Genomic DNA, 19,498 nt, shown 5'->3' with positions numbered 1-19,498 from the left:
ATAACCAAATTATGCTAAGTTACATTTAATTTAATTATTTTTAACTCAGCTTTAGTATGGAACTTAGGTGAATGTGAGGCTATTAGAAATATCATTAACAAACTGCTACTGATTAAGTAAGTTTAAAGTAAATGGATGGATATTTTTTAAAGTAGCCGGAACCATTTTTCATTTTCATTTTATGGAAAGCCAAATTACTTCTATCCTTCAAATTCCTTGTACATTTTGTATTGCTTAAAGTAATTCAGCCCATTAACTGTTAATGTGCAGCAAAATGTGAGATGGTTTTCTATTTTATCCTTTTCTAGGGACCTATTGCCGTGGTAAAAAGAGGGAAAAAGAAAAGTTAAAGATTCCACTTGAATATTTCAGTGATTCTGTCAAAGTGTAATGGCTCCCTCTAGATTGTTGCGGATGCTTTACATATTAATCCTAACAGCATATTAAGGCTTTCCTCTCTCTTTAGTGCAGTGTAAGGACATAAATCAATTGCTATGCTGATGCAAAGATATTCATCTGAAAATAATGGGGTCATAGTGTGAAAAATATAAGGATTCTGAACAGTGCTCAAATGTCAGATGACCTGACTTTGAAGTTGATGATTTGCTGATATCTGCAGTGCCAACACTCTCAATGTTATTACGAATGTCATGGATTGTGGCCACTTCTAAATATTCTCACAATCATGCTCTATCTTCAGGCAACCTCAGGAATTTGGGCTCAGCTGACTGCAATCTCCTTGCTGGTCACCAGAGGTCACTGTTCCATTTGCTGTGCTTGTAGTCCTATTCTACACTAAATAGTAGAGAGGGGAGGCTACTGAGTGTGGAAGGGGGAAAGGAGGGGGATGACTTGAGGGTTAACGAAGCATAGGAGTGGAGGAGAGGAATAAGTGGGGGTTGCTGGAGAGAAGCACTGTGTGGAGGGGAGGCTGCCAGCAGGCAAGGGGGAAACAGGATTAGTGAAGTGTTGCGGGGGGGGGATAATGGCTGGAGTCATGGAAGGATTGGGTGTATGTAGAGACAAGGAAGTAAGAGAAGAGAAAGTTGCTGGATGAGGTTGACTGGATCAGGAGCATGAGTTTCCTGGGACGGGGCAGAAGCAGAACGTCACTGAAGACCACGCATGGGGAACAGTTGTTCAGTGAGGGAAATGTCACCCTAGGACTGAGAGGAAAATAATAAACTGGCAGGATGAATAGGTGGAAAACACCTCTTTTCTCTCCCTCTCTTTTTGTGTTTGTATTTTCCATTTGCTTCAGATTGAATCTTCATCCTAAAACATGGATGTGCAAACAAAGCAGGGTTAGGAATCTTTTCTGTTGAGTGCAGACATCAGACCCCCAAACTCCCACCATTTATTTATTTATTTATTTTAAAATCTCATGATTTTAAAGCCTGACCCATGATTTTTAAAGTCCTAGATTTATCAGTACTGTTATATTGTAAAGGCTTGCATGCATTGGACCTTAATATCCCCTTTTGCCTTTCTGTTCCAAGGTGAAATTCCAGCATGAGGTATACCCTCTAGGAGGGCCGGAATGTGAATCCAGTCTGTTGGAGCAGCCAGTGTCCCGGCAGGTTTTTATTGTTCAAGACCTTGAGATCAGAGATCGCTTGGCTACATCACAGATGAATAAATTTCTCTATCTCTACTGTAGTAAGGAGATGCCCAGAAAAGCACATTCTAATATGGTAAGATTATGAAACTTATTCATAGGGTATTATAGTAACCAAATGTTTTAATTGTGAGAATGGTATTGCAGAAGAGCAAGTATGAGATAATGGAATGTTGTAATAGCATAAGCTTTATGTCAATGTAGGTTATTTTCTTAATTTCTTGTGGGTAGAGTTTAGTATAAAAGGTCATCTCAAAGAATATTCTATTCTATTTTTCAAGGTTATAGCAATTTTAAAATAGATCTAGCATACAGGCTTACTTAAGCTGCACTGTATTTTCAGTTTTGAGTATGCATCACTTTGTGTGTGTACACTTTGAATTTCAGCTGCGTATGGAGGCATGTACACCTAGTATATTCATGTCAGAGGCTTTGGAGACCTGTTTCATTTGTAGCTTTCCTTTTCCAGTGATCTTTCAGACATACATCAATCCATGATAAGTTACTCATCCTGTGTTAGCTATATAATTGGCAAATTGAGATATGTTACAAGGACAGAAGTTGTAATCATTTCAAAGTATGAATGAAAGGTGAACACTTTTCATTGGTCAGTGTTTTTGGTTTGAGTTTTTATATTTCGAGTTTTATATATTGAGTTTTTCTCTGTCTCATTCTTGTTCTGCAGCTAACAGTTAAAGCATTACATGTCCGTCCAGAGTCTGGCAGATCCCCACAGGAATGTTGTTTACGTGTATCACTAATGCCACTTCGCCTCAATATCGACCAGGTTGGTGATACTAGAGACACTGTCCATTAGATGAAGCATCATTGTGCCCCTTGGATTGTGGCAATGTACAATTTCTAAATGCCTATGTGGAGAAATTTAATATGAGTACTATAACTTTTACACTCATAACCTCCGAATACACATTTTATGCAATTCTTTTGTGGGTTTGATTGCCTTCTGTTATGTAGCTTTGGATTCCATCCAGCTGTACATGTGTCCTTGTACATTTGTCTATGTCTGTTTTATACAAAAAAATCTTTTTTTAACAATTGAGCTTATCTAGTGCTCCAGCCAACATAGTGACTAGACTTTTTAATTTAAAGACTAGTAATATCTGCAGAAATGGCTATGCTCTCAAAGATTGCACTTCATTCAGTGAGACTTCTGAAAAATTCAGTGAATTTTTAAAGACTTGAGTACATTTTTATGTTTTGGCAACACTTGTATAGCTTTGTCATCCCAGTAAATTATCATTGGCTTGAAAGTAAGTCCAATAATGTTGAATTCTAATGTGAAGAAGAGAAGTCAATAATATTTTAGTTAGAAGCACATGACATGGTAAGACTGCTGTACCACAAGCTCTTTGCCATTTGTTATCCTTTAACACCTATTTGGAACATTAATGGCAAAGAGAGCACTGAAAAGAGATGGTAGAAATTAGTTCTTTCAGGATGTTTTTTATTTGTTTAGTATCCACTGTATGTGAGGCCTCCCAAACCCAGAAGTTCTAAAAGTTTAAAAGTGTAATGACATGGTTTTGATAGAAATGAGCAATATGGCTTTGAAATTCTCTCCTTGACTGACTTCTGCAGACTATGGAGGGGGAGAGTTTCAAAAGTACAAATGATATTTACGTGTCTACCTTCCATTGGCTTTCAGTGGATGATAAAAACCTAACTTACTGCCATTTGTGCCTCTTAAAATCTGCCCTGCTATAGTCTGTAATAGTTTCATACTATATCCACCAAGAACAGAAATATCGCATGGAAGTGCTGCCATCTAGTAGCCAAGAAAATTTCCTATTTGAAACATTCCTATACCATGATTTTAGCTTTGCCCAGTACATGATGTCCACTTTTTCAGTCCCTGGAGAATGAACCACATTCTGCCATGTGTTCCCTGGAGGCAAGAGCCTCCACATTGGCTTTGGGGTCCCCAATAATGACCTCCTCAGCTTTTTAGTAGTTCAGTTCCAATGGATCCATTCTAAGAGGTTCCCCTCTAGCTACATAGAAGAGGCCAAAGGAAAAATAATATAGTTCTAGACTGTATTCTGTGAGGGTTGGTGCAGGGTCCATGCATGTCCCCCACCGTCTGAAGAGTCCCAGGAAAGGAATTGGGACAGTACTGCAAAAGCAGCTGCCCCACGTACCATGCAATGCAAGGGGGATTCCCACATTTCTGCCCATGGCTCTCCATTGCACAATATGGGCCAATGCATTGTTTGGTTTAGGTTGCAATTGAAAAAAAGACTTGAGCTCTGGATGCTAAAATGTATTCTCTTGTTCCTTTGATTGATGTGCAAGTACCCACAGAAACATAACATCCAGGATTGCGGATGGTTTCTTCAGAGAACTCTAGATTGAGGTGATTTGTTTCCTTTCCTTTGACGTGATTGCGTTATTTCTTTATTTTAGGATGCCTTGTTTTTCCTGAAGGATTTTTTCACTAGCCTTTCTACAGAAGTGGAAGTTTTAATGACTCCAGATCCAGAAGGTACTATCATTGGTGTAGTAAGCTGGAAACACACACTCTACCCCTCTCTTCCTCTTATTATTTTTTTTAATTAAGAATTATTCCCCCTTTGACTATATTGTATTCTCTTCTGTGTATGTAAACAATCTTAAATCACCTACTTTCCGTGGTGCAACTTGCAGAAATATACAGGCTGTGTAATTCTCAGTAGGGTTTCTGTTAAAATTCCATGAATGCTATTGCAAGCCTACGAATGCTTAGAAATTACAAAGGTTTACTTGAAATTCTGAGAACTTTACTCAGTTTCTCATCAAGAACTTTTTACTATAAATTTTTACTCCTGACCTTTTTCTAATGATTTATTTGTTAGCTTTAGCTACCTATAGAACTATTTATAACTTTACATATTGGGAGCATTTTACACACATTACTATTCTTGTGAAAATCCAGTGCTGTTGTTCTTCAAGTGCTTGTTCACGTCGATTCCAATCAGGTGTGTGCGCATGCACGGTCGTCGGAGGGCTGTGGAGCCCCCTGGAGTGGCGCCTTCATGGCACTGAATATATGACCCTGAAGGACATAAATCCACACCGTGTAGAGGTCAAAGCATAGGGGTTTATTACACACAGGGCTGGCGGAGTGTCACCTGGCTTATTAGGCTCAGAGACACTGTCAATTAATTGATTACAATGAAATATATAGATTTTCCATGGGCGGGGGAAAGTGACAGGGTAGGCAGTTCCACACCCCGGGATAGGTTTTGCAGCAAGACAAGATAGCACAATAGCCAATGGTTAAAAGGTTACACAATGTCTCCGCCCATGGTCTCAAGTTAGCAAATTAACATTTGATTAATACTTTGATAAAATGTTATTAGTATAAAATATATATGTTGAATTCTGATTTGGGGTCCATAGGAATGGAGTAACTCCTTTGATTGTCCGACAGGTACATGTCTAGGGGATAAAGCAAAGAAACAGTGAAAGCATATGAAAATAGAGATTGTCTCCTTTATGTCTTAAGGCAGGGCATTGGTCCCTTGGAAGGGAGGTGGAAGGGTGCCATATCATTATAGTGACATGTGCCAATATTTCATAAACTCAAGGTTGGATCTGTGGGAAGACTGTTTTCCCTTCAGGAGAAACACAATAGGAACAGGGATCCTTTGTTCAATTTGAAACATTGGATGAAACATAATTATTCAGTTATTGCTTCAACATCTGGCATTTCTACTGACCAAGCATATCTTAGCAAAAGCAATGTTGTCTTGTTTATTCTGCTTTCTCTTAGCTGATCACTATTAGTTAGGCCTCTGGTCTCTTAACCAAACTCTGGACTTCGGGTCTGAAAAAGAGCTGGCACAATCCATATATACCAGGTTGTTATATAACATGCACATGGATTTTAACCCTTCAACCCGGCCAACCCGACCCGACCCCCCCCCTTCAGTTCCTTCCTACCGTTGGAACAGTGCTCACTTGCTCAGCAAGTGCTCCCTTAGCGTTTTTCTATTAGTCATTACAGTTATAGTTAGTATAATAGTAATTTAGTATAGATAAATAGTAGGTTGGGAGTGGGGGTCTCTCCCCAATCCCTAACCCCTCTCGGGCTCCCTGCAGTGCTTGTAATAAGCCTATGTCCATCAGTGACCCCTATGACTCTTGTCTAAAGTGTCTGGGGGAAGCGCACCAAATGGAAAGGTGCAAAATCTGCAGGGCTTTTTGGCCAAGAACCAAATAGGAGTGTGATTTCCGACTAAAGCAGCTGTTAATGGAATCTGCTCTCCGCCCACAGCACCCGGCACCGGGCGTGTCCATACGGAGTGCTCTGGCATCCATAGGCAACACAGTGCCGAGGAAGGACTCTACCACAAGAGACCCTGGCTCCATAGCCATGACACCACTTGACTTCCCCAGTGCCACACAAGAGCAAGGGCACAAGCCTTGTCAACTGCATTCCTGGCCCAGATCCCGATACAAGAGATCTGCAGGGCAGCAGATTGGTCATCGGTGCATACGTTTACCTCCTGCTATGCTATCATCCAACAAGCCAGAGATGATGCAGCATTCGGCAGGGTGGTGCTCCAATCAGCGATTCCTTAATTCCAACCCCACCTCCAGGGTAGCGCTTGGGAGTCACCTGATTGGAATGGACGTGAACAAGCATTTGAAGAAGAAAAAACAGTTAATCATCTTCTCATAACTGTTGTTCTTCGAGATGTGTTGTTCACGTCCATTCCAATACCCACCCTCCTTCCCCTCTGTCAGAGTAGCCGGTAAGAAGGAACTGAAGAGGGGTCAGATCAGCAGGGTCATACATCGAGCGCCATGAAGGAGCCACTTCAGGGGGCTCCACAGCCAACCTGACGGGACCTGCTAAGTGCACGCAACACGCACACCTGATTGGAATGGACGTGAACAACACATTTCAAAGAACAACAGTTACGAGAAGGTGAGTAACCGTTTTTTATACACCACAGTGCATTTAACTGTAACAGTGCATTTGTTTCATTAGAGACAAAAACAAATCAAAACACTTATTTAACAGGCTGCTTGAAATTACTGTGAAAGACTATGAATTATTTGTTTACTGTATGTAAATTTTTATTATCTCAGTTAAAAAGTCTCCTGGTGCTGATGTAACCTGTAGTTTGCCCAAGCATGTCAGCAGTTTCAAGGACCCAAGCCCGGTCATTTCTTTCTCAGTATACAAGCAAACAAGCCAACATGATAGTGTTGATTCTGTGGATATGGTTAATGGAGAGGACCATCATTTTTCACCTGAAGAGACATCGTTCAGCGATCAACCAGTCTTTTTCAGGTAAATTTTGGTTGCAAGATTTCCAGAGGTCTGCATGTATTCTACCATTTTTGTTGCTTTTTATAAAATATGGTATTACAATAATTTCTATGCAGCCTCAGTGGGCATTATCTTTTTCTTCCAGAGCTTAAATATAATACTATGACGTATCATTGAAAAATAACCATTTCTTGAATTTCCTGTTAGCTTTTTCAAATTGTCACGTGTATATGAAGAAAATGAAATTCAATAAAAGCTCTGATACATCACCATAGATGAGCAAGGTGTGTTACCAAGAAATAAAATGACTGGTCCCGGCACTGAAGAGTTGAGTCTAAATTAAAATTAACACAATCAAGGATGACCGTGAATTAAGGGAGGGTGTGGGTGTCACGGGAGAGAAGAGGGTTACAATAGTAAAATTTCATGAGATGAGCTTTAAAGTAGTTTTGACCTAAAAAGTGACTGAAGAAATTGCACCTTCTTATTCAACAGTTCTGCCTTATGTATTGAGTTATATCTACTTACGTTATAACAATTAACTTTTCACTTTTGTTAGCACTGCAGAACCAAGCTATGGGAGAGTGAGCTAGATTCTGTTCCAGCACGTGCATCATCAACAGAATGGTTAACTACATTCCGATTGCTGGGCCAAATTCTGCTCTCCTTTTCATGTGTGCAAAGGCACTGAAAACAATACAGTTGCACCAGTGTAACTAAGGGCAGAATTGGCCCATGGAAAAGATTGTGCTGATACAGTATTCAGAAGGAATACGGCTTGACTTTCTGATCTCAAGATGAATTTGCTGGGCTGATAGTTAGAAAAAGATGATATAAACTTTTACAATTTGATCTGGAAGTCATTGAAACAGTGAACATGAAACGCCACATTGCTTTTTATGCTCACATTTTGGAGTAGAACAACAGTCTAAGGTGCACTACAGTAATATATGCCTTACAAAAAAGCTGAAGAGAATCATTTTATAATGTGACATGCACCTATTTGTGGTTCATGCTTTGGTTTTCCTTTTGAGTGGCTTCATTTATTTCCTGTTTCAGTTTCTCTCTCACTGTAATAAATTGATTGTTTCTTTTGTATATTTCAGAGAATTTCGATTTATATCAGAAGTTCCAATACGTCTTGATTACCATGGCAAACATGTCTCAATGGATCAGGTTTGTTGACAACATAGAGACTATCTGATAAAACTGATGTTTTGTGTGTTTTCTTTCTATGAGCAGAACTATCCTTTGTGCTACCTACCCATTTACAGTGTAGTCTTGAAAATTCTCAAGTATTACTTATTTAAACTTTCAGTGAAACTAAATAACATGGAACTATTACGTGAGAACAATAGGGTAGATCCTTGGGTCTGGTTCACCATTATTCAGCACAGGAAGTGTTATTCAGCACACTTTCACCCAGCAGGAATGGCCCTCAAGGGACCATGCCACCAGCTGAGGATGCTTGAAGTGCATTAGAGCTCCAGCTATGCCGTTGAGTGCACTCCTTGATACACCTCCGTACTGCTGGAGAGGCCTGTGCCATCAAAAGATTTCCCTTATACCAGTTTGCTAGTTGGTATTGCGGCTTCTTTATCCAAAGCACCTTGTGTCAGTTTTCATCTGGCATAGTTCAAAATGCTGTAATAAAATAAATAGGAGCTATGGGGGTAGGTTTTATTTCCATGTATGCAATTTAAAATATATTCAATAAAATTTGGGTTTGATCCAAGGTTCTTAAGTATTTATTTCCCAACTTCAGATTGCGTATCGCAGATAGACTTTTAGATTGACCAAGTATTTAATTTTCAGGGTACGTTAGCTGGGATTTTGATTGGTCTTGCACAATTAAACTGCTCAGAGTTAAAGTTGAAGAGACTTTGCTATCGACATGGGTGAGTTTATAAAATTTTAATGATTTTTTTTTTCTGGAAATTGGATGTGGACATTGCAAGTACTTGAGTATACCAAGCAAAAAGCAAATTCTCATATTAAGCATATTTAAAATTCAGAGCACACTGCAATGGTTTTTATAAGGAGAAACTTCATTTTTAATGCACTTAAACTGTTTGTTTATAGACATTTGTGGTGTGAATGGGATGAAAACTAGGACTGAGAATTGTCTAATATGGCTCCAATTCAGGAACAATATGTCTAATATGGCTCTGTTCAAAACTACTCTTAACCATGTACTGAACTTGACCATAAAATCTTAAAATTAAACACATACTTAAGTTCTTTCCTGATTCAAAGCCTATGGGAATAACATGAAGCTGTGCTTCTTCTTTATCAATTTTCCCCACAAGTTTTCTTCCACTAACATATCCCAGAATGCAATTGTAGATGTATATTTTTTTTTTTACTGGGGAGAGCACAAAGATAAATATCTCAGTTTGCCAGGGTAAGTGAGTATGGCATTTGAGTCTTCACTTTTCCCCTTATTTTAGTGTTTAAATGTCTTTTCTTATTCTCATTCACTAGAAAAAACATCCCTCAAGCCATAGAATCATAGGACTGGAAGGGACCTTGAGAGGTCATCTAGTCCAGTCCCCTGCACTTATGGTAGGACTAAGTATTATCTAGACCATTTCTGACAGGTGTTTGTCTAACCTGCTCTTAAAAATCTCCAATGATGGAGATTCCCCAACCTCCCTAGGCAATTTATTCCAGCGCTTAGCCACCCTGACAGTGAGGAAGTTTTTCCTACTGTCCAACCTAAACCTTCCTTGCTGCAATTTAAGCACATTGCTTCTTGTCCTATACTCAGAGCTTAAGAAAAATAATTTTTCTCCCACTTCCTTCTAACAACCTTTTATGTACTTGAAAACTTATTATGTCCCCTCTGTCTTCTCTTTTCCAGACTAAACAAACCCAATTTTTTCAATCTTCCCTCATAGGTCATGTTTTCTTGACCTTTAATCATTTTTGTTGCTCTTCTCTGGACTCTCTCCAATTTGTCCACATCTTTCCTGAAATGTGGCGCCCAGAACTAGACAAAATATTCCAGTTGAGGCCTAATCAGCACAGAGTAGAGCGGAAGAATTACTTCTCATGTCTTGCTTACAACACTCCTGCTAATACATCCCAGAATGGTGTTCGCTTTTTTTGAAACAGCATTACACTGTTGATTAATATTTAGCTTGTGGTCCACTATGCTCCCCAGATCCTTTTCCGCAGTACTCCTACATAGGCAGTCATTTCCCCTTTTGTATGTGTGCATCTGATTGTTCCTTCCTAAATGGAGTACTTTGTATTTGTCCTTATTGAATTTCATCCTGTTTACTTCAGACCATTTCTCCAGTTTGTCCAGATCATTTTGAATTTTAGTCCTATCCTCCACTTGCAAGTCCTCCCAGCTTGGTATCGTCCGTAAACTTTATAAGTGTGCTCTCTATGCCATTATCTCTCCAGTTTGTCCAGATCATTTTGAATTTTAGTCCTATCCTCCACTTGCAAGTCCTCCCAGCTTGGTATCGTCCGTAAACTTTATAAGTGTGCTCTCTATGCCATTATCTAAATCATTGATGAAGATATTGAACAGAACCAGACCCGGAACTGATCCCTGCGGGACCCCACTCATTGTCCTGTGAACCACTGATAACTACTCTCTGGGAACAGTTTTCCAACCAGTTTTGCTCCCACCTTATAGTAGCTCCATCTAGGTTGCATTTCCCTCGTTTGTTTATGAGACGGTCATGTGAGACAGTATCAAAAGCTTTAGTCATCATTGCTTTTCATAGTACTAATAACTCTGTCTGTTACAGTTTGTTAGGTGTGGATAAGCTATTCTCTTATGCCATCACTGAATGGCTTAATGACATAAAGAAAAACCAGCTACCAGGAATCCTGGGAGGAGTAGGACCTATGCATTCATTAGTGCAATTAGGTGAGTTCAGTTCTGTTACTGTTCAAATACATATCACACTGGTAAAATAATCTGAATATAGCATTTAGCAGCTTTCCAAGGTATAAAGGTTTATGTAACAAGTTGTGTGTTTTGCATTCTGGCTGTAATTTCAGTTCAAGGTCTGAAGGACTTAGTGTGGTTACCAATAGAACAGTACCGAAAGGATGGTCGTATTGTAAGAGGCTTTCAAAGAGGAGCAGCTTCCTTTGGTACTTCCACTGCAATGGCAGCTTTAGAGCTAACGAACAGAATGGTTCAAACCATACAGGTACATTTTACATTATATCTGAGGTTAGACAAGAGAACAATTTTTTTAGTAATAATTATTATGGTAGTCCCCAAAGGCCCCACTGAGGATCAAGGCCTCACAGTGATGGGTGCTGTACAAAAATGGAAAACAGATGGTCTCTACCCAGAGGGCTTATTTGATTTCACTTGAAACACTTGCAATATGGAAATATTGACAGCAAATAAATCAGGGTAGATAAAAATAATTCTTTAAAAGGTTAAAAATAATTTTTTAATTTCTGTTATGATTTGTAATGTATACGTTGCCTTTTTTTACCATCCTCTCCCATTTTATAGTCTTTAATTGTGAAAGTGGATATTTTATCCTTGTTAGTAGAATTACATATTTTAGATGTCACATAGGAATTTTTTTCCATTAAGAAGTTTTATTCTTAAAATGCTCATCCATGCTGAGAGAGACAAGCCCAGGGGCTCATCCCTACTGTGAGATCAGCACAAAATTGTAAGCAAACAGCTTGTGCTGTATTTGCAACCAACACCCCCTTCTAATCTATTGAACATCCAAGGGTACATCTTCACTACCCACCGGATCGGTGTGTAGCAATCGATCTATCAGGGATTGATTTATCGCGTCTCATCTAGACACGATAAATCGATCCCCGAAAACACTCCCTGTCGACTCCGGAACTCCACCAGAGCGAGAGGAAGCGGAGTCGATGGGGGAGCCGCGGCCATCTATCCCGCGCCATGAGGACAGGAGGTAAGTCGATCTAAGATACATCGACTTCAGCTACTCTATTCTATATACTTCAGCTGAAGTTGCATATCTTAGATTGATCCCCCACTCCAGTGTAGACCAGCCCCAAGAGTCAGAAAAGCCAAAATGCTTGGACAAAGCTGTATTCTTCCACTAGGATTTGTAGTTTTGATATCAGTGGGACTTGTGCTCTTGAGTCGCTCAGGTGCTTTTGAATATCCCAGCATAGGCACCTAAATATGGGTTTAGAAGCCTAGCTTTAGGCTCCTACTTATGAAAATTTTGGCTTGTGTATATAAAAATTCACATTAACTTTATTAATGTTTTCAAACTCAGAATAACTTTCTGCTGTTAACACTGAAGTAATTTTGTTTTGAAATGAAAACCGTTCTATGCACAAAGAGAAAAGAGTTTATTAAAATTACAATTTTAGCTTCTGAAGCTGCAAATACTTACTGCGCACATTTTTAACTTTATGCATACGAGATTTCCCACTGAAGTCAATGGCATTATTCATATGAGTAAAGGTACATACCTGCTTGTGTGTTTTAGGAACAGAGCCTTAATCTTCAATTTTCAACTACTGCCATTTTGTAAAATTCAAATAAAATATAAACCTTACCAGTAGCGACAATTAAAAAGCAGCATTTATAATTTAGTTTATTATAAGATAATTTAAAATTGCAGTGGCATAAATTTTCAAGATAGTTTTACAAAGCCCCAACCCAGGGCTGGCTCCAGGCACCAGCTGAACAAGCAGGTGCTTGGGGCGGCCAAGGGGGAGGGGCGGCACCTGCGGGAATTCGGGGGCGGCAGGTCCCTCACTCCCTCTAGGAGCGAAGGACCTGCCGCTGAACTGCCGCCGCCGATCGCGGCTTTTTTTTTTTTTTCCCAATTGCTGCGACTGATTGCGATCACAGCTTTTTTTTTTTGCTTGGGGCAGCAGAAATGCTGGAGCTGGCCCTGCCCCAACCTGATTTAAATCAATTTTTTTTTAAGTTATTTAAATGCTCATTTAAGTCAGTGATTAAAATCACCTTGATTTAAAATTATTCCACTGTGAAACAAAATAAAAAAGGGGTTTTAATGTTATGGTATCTCTGTACATTGAGATAGAGGGAGGGAGGCAGAACATAAATTATGTTATTTCTGATGACTTGTGTTGTGGTTCTGTGTGTAAAAGTGATGAGACTGTTTTACTAATATGTAATGTGGAGTGTAATATAAACCTTCTGACGCCATGTTTGTCTGCCCTTTTTTAAATCCTATTTTGCCAGTATTGTGGTAACAACTGAAGGAGGGAGGAATGCATGTAAAATGCATATTTATATCTTTTTTTTTAAAAAAAAACCAAGAACGTACATGCTGGATTATCATTGTAATTTTTGTAAATTGTTTTGGTTAGGTATGTGATCAAATGCTATATTAAGAATATACTAATTTATTTTTCATTTGAACTGATCCCTAGGCAGCTGCAGAAACTGCTTATGACATGGTCTCCCCAGGTCCTAGTTGTATTGAGACAAAAAAGGTCAAACGTTTCTCTCGGCATCGCTTAGCTCATCAGCCAGTAGACTTACGGGAAGGTGTGGCCAAAGCATACAGTGTGGTAAAAGAGGTATGCAAAAATGCTGTTATTTTTGACCAAACTGCAATTAAACCTTGTTAAAGCAAAATATGAAATATGTAAGCTGGTATTAAAAAGTTCTTATTGTGAAATTTCAGCTGGCGAGAAATGTCAGATCATTTGAAACATACAATCTAATTCATTAGCCCAAACCCTATAAAAGCCTCACACATAGGGAAAATCTGAGAAACAGAATTAGGCCAAGGCACCTTGCAAACAAAATGAATTATAACCTGAGTCAATAGAAAATCTGTGTTCTACAGATTTGCATTCATGGAATCATAGAAATGTGGGGCTGAAAGGGACCTCAACAGGTCATCTGCTCCTTTCCCCTGAGCTGAGGCAGGATTAAGTATACCTAAACCATCCCTGACAGGTGTTTGTCTAACCTGTTCTTAGAAATCTCCAATGATGAGGATTCCACAGCCTCAGTACATAACTTCCCATGCTTAACTATCCTTTTAGTTAGAAACCTTTTCCTAATATCCAACCTAATCTCTCTTGATAGTGTTCTGCTGATTTGTCCTAGTGAAAATCAACAACCTTAGAGGGACGTAGGGGTTATTCTTATTTTGTGGCATCTAAAATTAAATTTCAGGCTTTTATGATTTAAGCAGCAGCCTGTGCATGAAACAAATGAAATTTGTCTTTCTCTACCATAGCAGCATGTTAAAAGGTTGAATTATTAGCTGTGATGTAGTTAGTTATATTGTGGTTCAGTTGTTTGTTTCACCTATTGTGTGTTAGTAAAAATGTCCATCTTTTTTTTTATTCTGGTCATTATTTGGGGTGACATTTGTGTGACAACAATAGTTGGAGGACAGGTGAGTCTAATAGAGGTGAGGAAGTTTCAGTGAGTTCCATCATTTTGGAATAGCCCAAACCTGCTACCTTCACTGCCCAAGAAGTTTCTCCCAAGCAATTCTATTAAATCAGTCTTCCTATGTTTATCAGATTTTAATAAGAAAAATATCAAAACGACCACATTAAACTTGTCTAGTTACGGTAAAATGTTGATGTAATACACACAAATAGTTTTCTGCTGAGCAAGGGCTTGTCTACACAATGGGTAATGCACTCCATGCGGATTTGAGTTCTAAAGCACACTAATGTGTTGCACATTAATTGGTCCATGTAGACTCTGCTGGCGCACTTTTACATAGTGCTGTTTGAAACAGTTCTACATTAAAGTGCACTAGGGAACCATTAGTGCACAACAGCAGGGCTACACAGACCAATTTATGCGCAGCATATTAGTGTGCTTTAGAAATCACACTCCCATAGAGTGCATTACCCCACCACGTAGACAAGCCCTAATGTGAAGAGGATGGATTTTCTTCTTAGGTAACTGATTTTTTTTTTTTTTTTTTAATTTCCCCAGGGAATTACAGACACTGCCCAGACCATATATGAAACTGCTGCTCGAGAGCATGAGAACAGAGGGGTAACGGGAGCAGTAGGAGGAGTCCTCCGCCAAATTCCACCAGCTGTGGTGAAACCTCTGATTGTCGCAACAGAGGCAACCTCAAATGTTTTAGGTGGAATGAGAAACCAAATCCGGCCAGATGTGCGTCAAGAAGAGTCACAGAAATGGCGCCTTGGCGAGGATTGATATTTTAAATATGACTCAGCAAGAGAATAACAATGCTGGAAATACATCACATTATGTCCCAGTGGCAGCTTTAGATGGAACTCATTTCATTTTATTGTGCTCATCTCAGGAACGAGGTTTTCAAACAATTTAATATCAAAACATCCAACCAAAAAGTTCAGAAATGAAAAGCAAATTGGTACTTGCTTGTGGACATGCTGCATGCTACCAAAACATTTGGTAGCTAGTGTCAAACACAGTGGAGCATTTGCTGCCAAGTCAGAAACATGCTTGCTGTATTTCAATTACCATATTTTTCTTGGTTCATTTGATTTAGAATCAGCAGTCCCTTTGTGTGTATATTAAAAGTTTTATTGAGCATGCTCGAAGAACTATCTTCAATAAAGAGCTCCATAGATGCTCTTCAGTAACTAAAGAGTAAGAATTTCGTTTTGGACATCAGACATGGAAGCCATATAATAAGAAGTCAGACAGAATGTTATAATTTTATGGGTCATGAGCATTGTTTTTAGTGTGGCACTTACAACAAGGACAGTCTCTTGGTAACTGTTCAGAAATTACACTCAGTGTTCATATGCTTGTGAACAATAATTGTCCTCCTAAATATCAAATTCCTACTTCTGTGGGTTTTTGAAGAACCTGAATGTTGCAGACATGTTCTGTTGTGTTGCACTTTAAAGGATATGGCCTGTATATTGTGCTTTTTTTTTATAGTGTGAATAAACAGTAATGTGCATTATCCTTTATGATTTAGAAACTTATGCAAATTATTGAAAGGGACAACATTTGATGAAAATTTTAAGGGAAGAAAAACAAAATGCAATGTGTCTTACCTTTGTTTAAACTACCTATTAAATGAAAAATACTAGTTTCTTTGTCTTCTGATGTACTGATGCCTATCATGAAATAATTATACTTTAAATATAAAGCAGTTATAGAACTGGTGTAGGAAAGAGGTTTCTGTTTAGATGAGGTGCCCTAAGCAGAGTACAAAAAATACAATTTCATAATTTAGTTTAAAATAATATGCAGAATATATTTTAATAATCTTCCCTTTATTTAAAGGTTACATTATTACAAACTATTGTTTTTTGCCATTCTCACAACATGGTATATTTCAAAACTCCTATAATACAATATTAACTGAATGTCATGAGTAGCAATTCATTCAGCTCCTGCCTTTTTTTTTTTTTTTTTTTTTTTTTTTTTTAAGCAAAATGTCATTGGTTTTAAAAATGGCACATTTTACTGCTGGGTTTGTTAGATATACTAGAATCCACTTAATTGGGATACCCAGTCACTGGCTGGTTGTATCAATTAAGCATCTTGTCACAGCTGAGAGGAGATGCCATTTAACTTCCACTCCCCACCTCCCAAAAACTGTGAAGATTTAATGACGTGAACTATTGTACTGAAATAGAATACTTACTGCACTTCATCTTTCTTTGGGGTTTGTTTTTGGGTTTGGGTTTATTTTTTTCCTTGTCAATTATTTGGTAATTTCTATATTAAAAGATCACAGGTGAGCATTTCACACCTGGGTAAATGCATCATAATCACTTGACACCGCTTGAATGAATCCTCATAAGTGGAATTATGTTATAAGTAGTATATTGTAGCTGCAGTCATTACCATTTGCAACTATTAGGCTAGTATACCAGTATATCAGCCATGCTGGTAAAGGTATGTCCAAGTTAATTGGCATATACTGTAATAGACAGTGTAGCTCTGTCTATTTATCATATACATAAACTATTTTTGACAGTTGAATTTAAAGAAAGGGCTATTTAGTTTTACTTCATTTGCAGATCCCCCACAATCAAACTGTACAGGGAGATGCCCTTAGAATATATTATTTCTACACAGATCCACACTGTCAAGGTATATTATATTTTTATAAGCTCTCTTTTTCATTAAGTCTCTTAATAGTTCAAATTTTCAAACTTCACTTTTCACTATTTGTGCTGTCTGTTTACTGCTTGCAACTCATTCAACCTGCTCAGTAAAACTGATCCGTTTATGGTTAGCTTCTTGGTTCTCATAGGCTGGAAGAATTTTGTTTAGGTTGCAAAAGCAGCACAGAAAGGTTTAAATGTAAATAAAAAATAAATAAATAAATTCAACCTTTAAACTAGGACACTGTCTTAAAATGTGTTGCAGATGTGGATACCCTATGTTCTTAATCAGAAAATTGTATAGGGTATAGAAAAAGGGATTCACCACATGTTCTATTCGTTACTATAAATGTGTGTGTGGGGGGGCACTTTACAAAATACACAAGATAAGGTTTAACTAAAACTTTGATTATAGTGGCTGATACATCTGTGTATATGTAATTGGCACACAAACTTCCAAATCCAGTGCTGTATATCTGCATTAGCATGATGAGGTTTGCGATAAGGTTATTGTACTTGAGCTCTTCATTGTAACAAACTCTGTTACAGTTATTAACACTTTTCATGACTCCTAATGAGCTTAAACAGATCTGAACACACTGTATAATGTGCAGATGTGTAAATAACAGACAATTCTATTTTGCTTTCTTCCCTATACGTATTCACAAAGGTGTAAATACTGACCGATGCTACTTTTTAACACTGCTTTGTCTGATGCTATCCAGGGAGACAGGCTCAAAACTGTCATCTTGATTTTCTTAAGCATCTTGGCTCTTAACACTGTAGTGGCAAGTGCCCTGGAAGTACCTGGTGTAGAGATCACTTCCATCATTCTTAAAAATTTATTTATAAACATGTGACTAAGAGGAGCCTATAACTGGCTCCATTCAGAAGCAGCTTCCATTTCCTTTCAGGTATTAGTTGGCAGTTGTTAAACTGCAGAGCAGAACACAATTTTAATAATACAGTATACCCTCTACTTACTTGCACATAGATTAGGGACATGTAGTCATGTCGCCAATGACTACATACTTGGTGGATGTCCATGTTTAATTTTTTTTATCACTAAAAAGATCAGTTACAGTGGGGTTTTTTTTTTTGTTTTTTTTTGGCATCTGTTATTTGCTATTGTACAGTTTATCAGTGTTTAATGTCACTAGTGAGATGGGTTTTCTTGATAAAGCAAAATGCTATTAAATGGCAGGATGACATCAACAAGCTAAATTCCTTTGTTACTGGAGTTGATCCCGACCCCTGAAAATGTGATACCCAAATTTTAAGTACATTCAAATGGTTTTGGGGTATTTTTGTTTTTGGTTTGTTTGTTGTAAAATAACAGTGAAATCCAGCAATTAATTTAGATTAAGTGTATATTCCAAACCATCCCAGCTCTCACAGCAATAAAAGCTTTTTCAACATCTATTAAATCATTTTACACCCATCTTTTCATCCAGTCTCATCCATTTCCAGCCTTCACAATGTATGCTTCTCTCAACTATTTTAACTTGCTATAAATCTTGTTTACAAATTAAAAAAAATTATTAATTCCAGTTAGTACTTAAATATTAATCATGTATTTACACTGGATTTCCTTAAAAAAAACACCCTAATGTAGCTTAGACAGAAAAGGAACTGTGTGTATATGTATGTGTATATTTTTTACATATTTGCTGGTAAAGTAGTTTTGTGGCATTGTTTGTATATAATTTGTTAGTGCAAAGACAGTCGACTCTTATGAAGTTAAAAACCACTCTTGAAAGGAATTAAAATATTTAATCTTCCTTTATTTTGCTTAAAGTACTTGCACCCTCCATATATATTTGAGAACTATTTTTAGATCATAACTTATCTGCACCAATCTTGATGTATATTTTAGTATATTAAAATGGTAAAAGCCTCATACAAATAGGCTGTTCTGTTAAATATATTTAATGGAAAAAGCTGTGGATTGGAATCAATACTTAATAAACATCTTACTCTGCCTCAAGTCAGTTTTCTAATCCTAATGTATACATTTAATATAGAAAATGACCTCTTTTAAAAAAGCAGAAGTAACTATAAGAAAATGTAAAAGCAATTAGCCTTTCATCTGATTTAAGTTGGTTTGTTGTTTTTTAAATCTAATGCTGCATATCTATGTTAAACGAGTATTACGGTTGCAAAGTCAAGCACTCAAAAATTAGAAAATGCCAGAATTAAGGTTGCCTGTGCCTCTTAATTCAGCCCTCTTCTACATATGCATTATGAACCAGCCTTACCTTACCATATACTGTTTTTCCCATAGAACCCCTGCCTCATTTGGTGAATGGGAAGTTACTCAATACTACTTTTATCTTCCACATTCAATGTCTGGCCCCAGGTCTTTGTTATTGCACACTGTGGCGACGAAAAAGGAAGGAGACAGAGCGCCAGGTCGTGGTAGCCGAAAAAGCCTCCCAGGGACTTTTCCGTGGGGTTTTTATTATCTTACTTCTCTATTTACAACACTTATAAGTGGTTGAATTCCTGCGCATAGGAGGAGCATACAATACTCATCAACATGACTTAAC

General features: G+C 37.9%; 1 protein-coding gene across 3 annotated transcripts in view; it reads left to right on the top strand.

The window, feature by feature from the left end:
• ATG2B (autophagy related 2B) overlaps positions 1-18,936 on the top strand; it is a 75,126-nt gene extending 56,190 nt beyond the window's left edge. For 2 of the 3 annotated variants that reach the window (XM_054025209.1, XM_054025208.1), the window contains exons 33-42: positions 1,500-1,694; positions 2,304-2,405; positions 4,043-4,121; positions 6,716-6,920; positions 8,006-8,075; positions 8,715-8,797; positions 10,667-10,788; positions 10,923-11,077; positions 13,284-13,433; positions 14,824-18,936. In XM_054025209.1, coding sequence (XP_053881184.1) covers positions 1,500-1,694; positions 2,304-2,405; positions 4,043-4,121; positions 6,716-6,920; positions 8,006-8,075; positions 8,715-8,797; positions 10,667-10,788; positions 10,923-11,077; positions 13,284-13,433; positions 14,824-15,054 — 1,392 coding nt within the window. In that variant the 3' untranslated portion in view covers positions 15,055-18,936. The remainder of the gene's footprint in view (positions 1-1,499; positions 1,695-2,303; positions 2,406-4,042; positions 4,122-6,715; positions 6,921-8,005; positions 8,076-8,714; positions 8,798-10,666; positions 10,789-10,922; positions 11,078-13,283; positions 13,434-14,823) is intronic. The other variant, XM_054025210.1, reaches the window with a different exon arrangement.
• Positions 18,937-19,498: the final 562 nt, after the last annotated feature.

This window comes from Malaclemys terrapin, chromosome 4 (assembly GCF_027887155.1).
Source record: "Malaclemys terrapin pileata isolate rMalTer1 chromosome 4, rMalTer1.hap1, whole genome shotgun sequence".
NCBI lineage: Eukaryota > Metazoa > Chordata > Testudines > Emydidae > Malaclemys > Malaclemys terrapin.
This window is presented reverse-complemented; position numbering and strand designations above follow the sequence as displayed.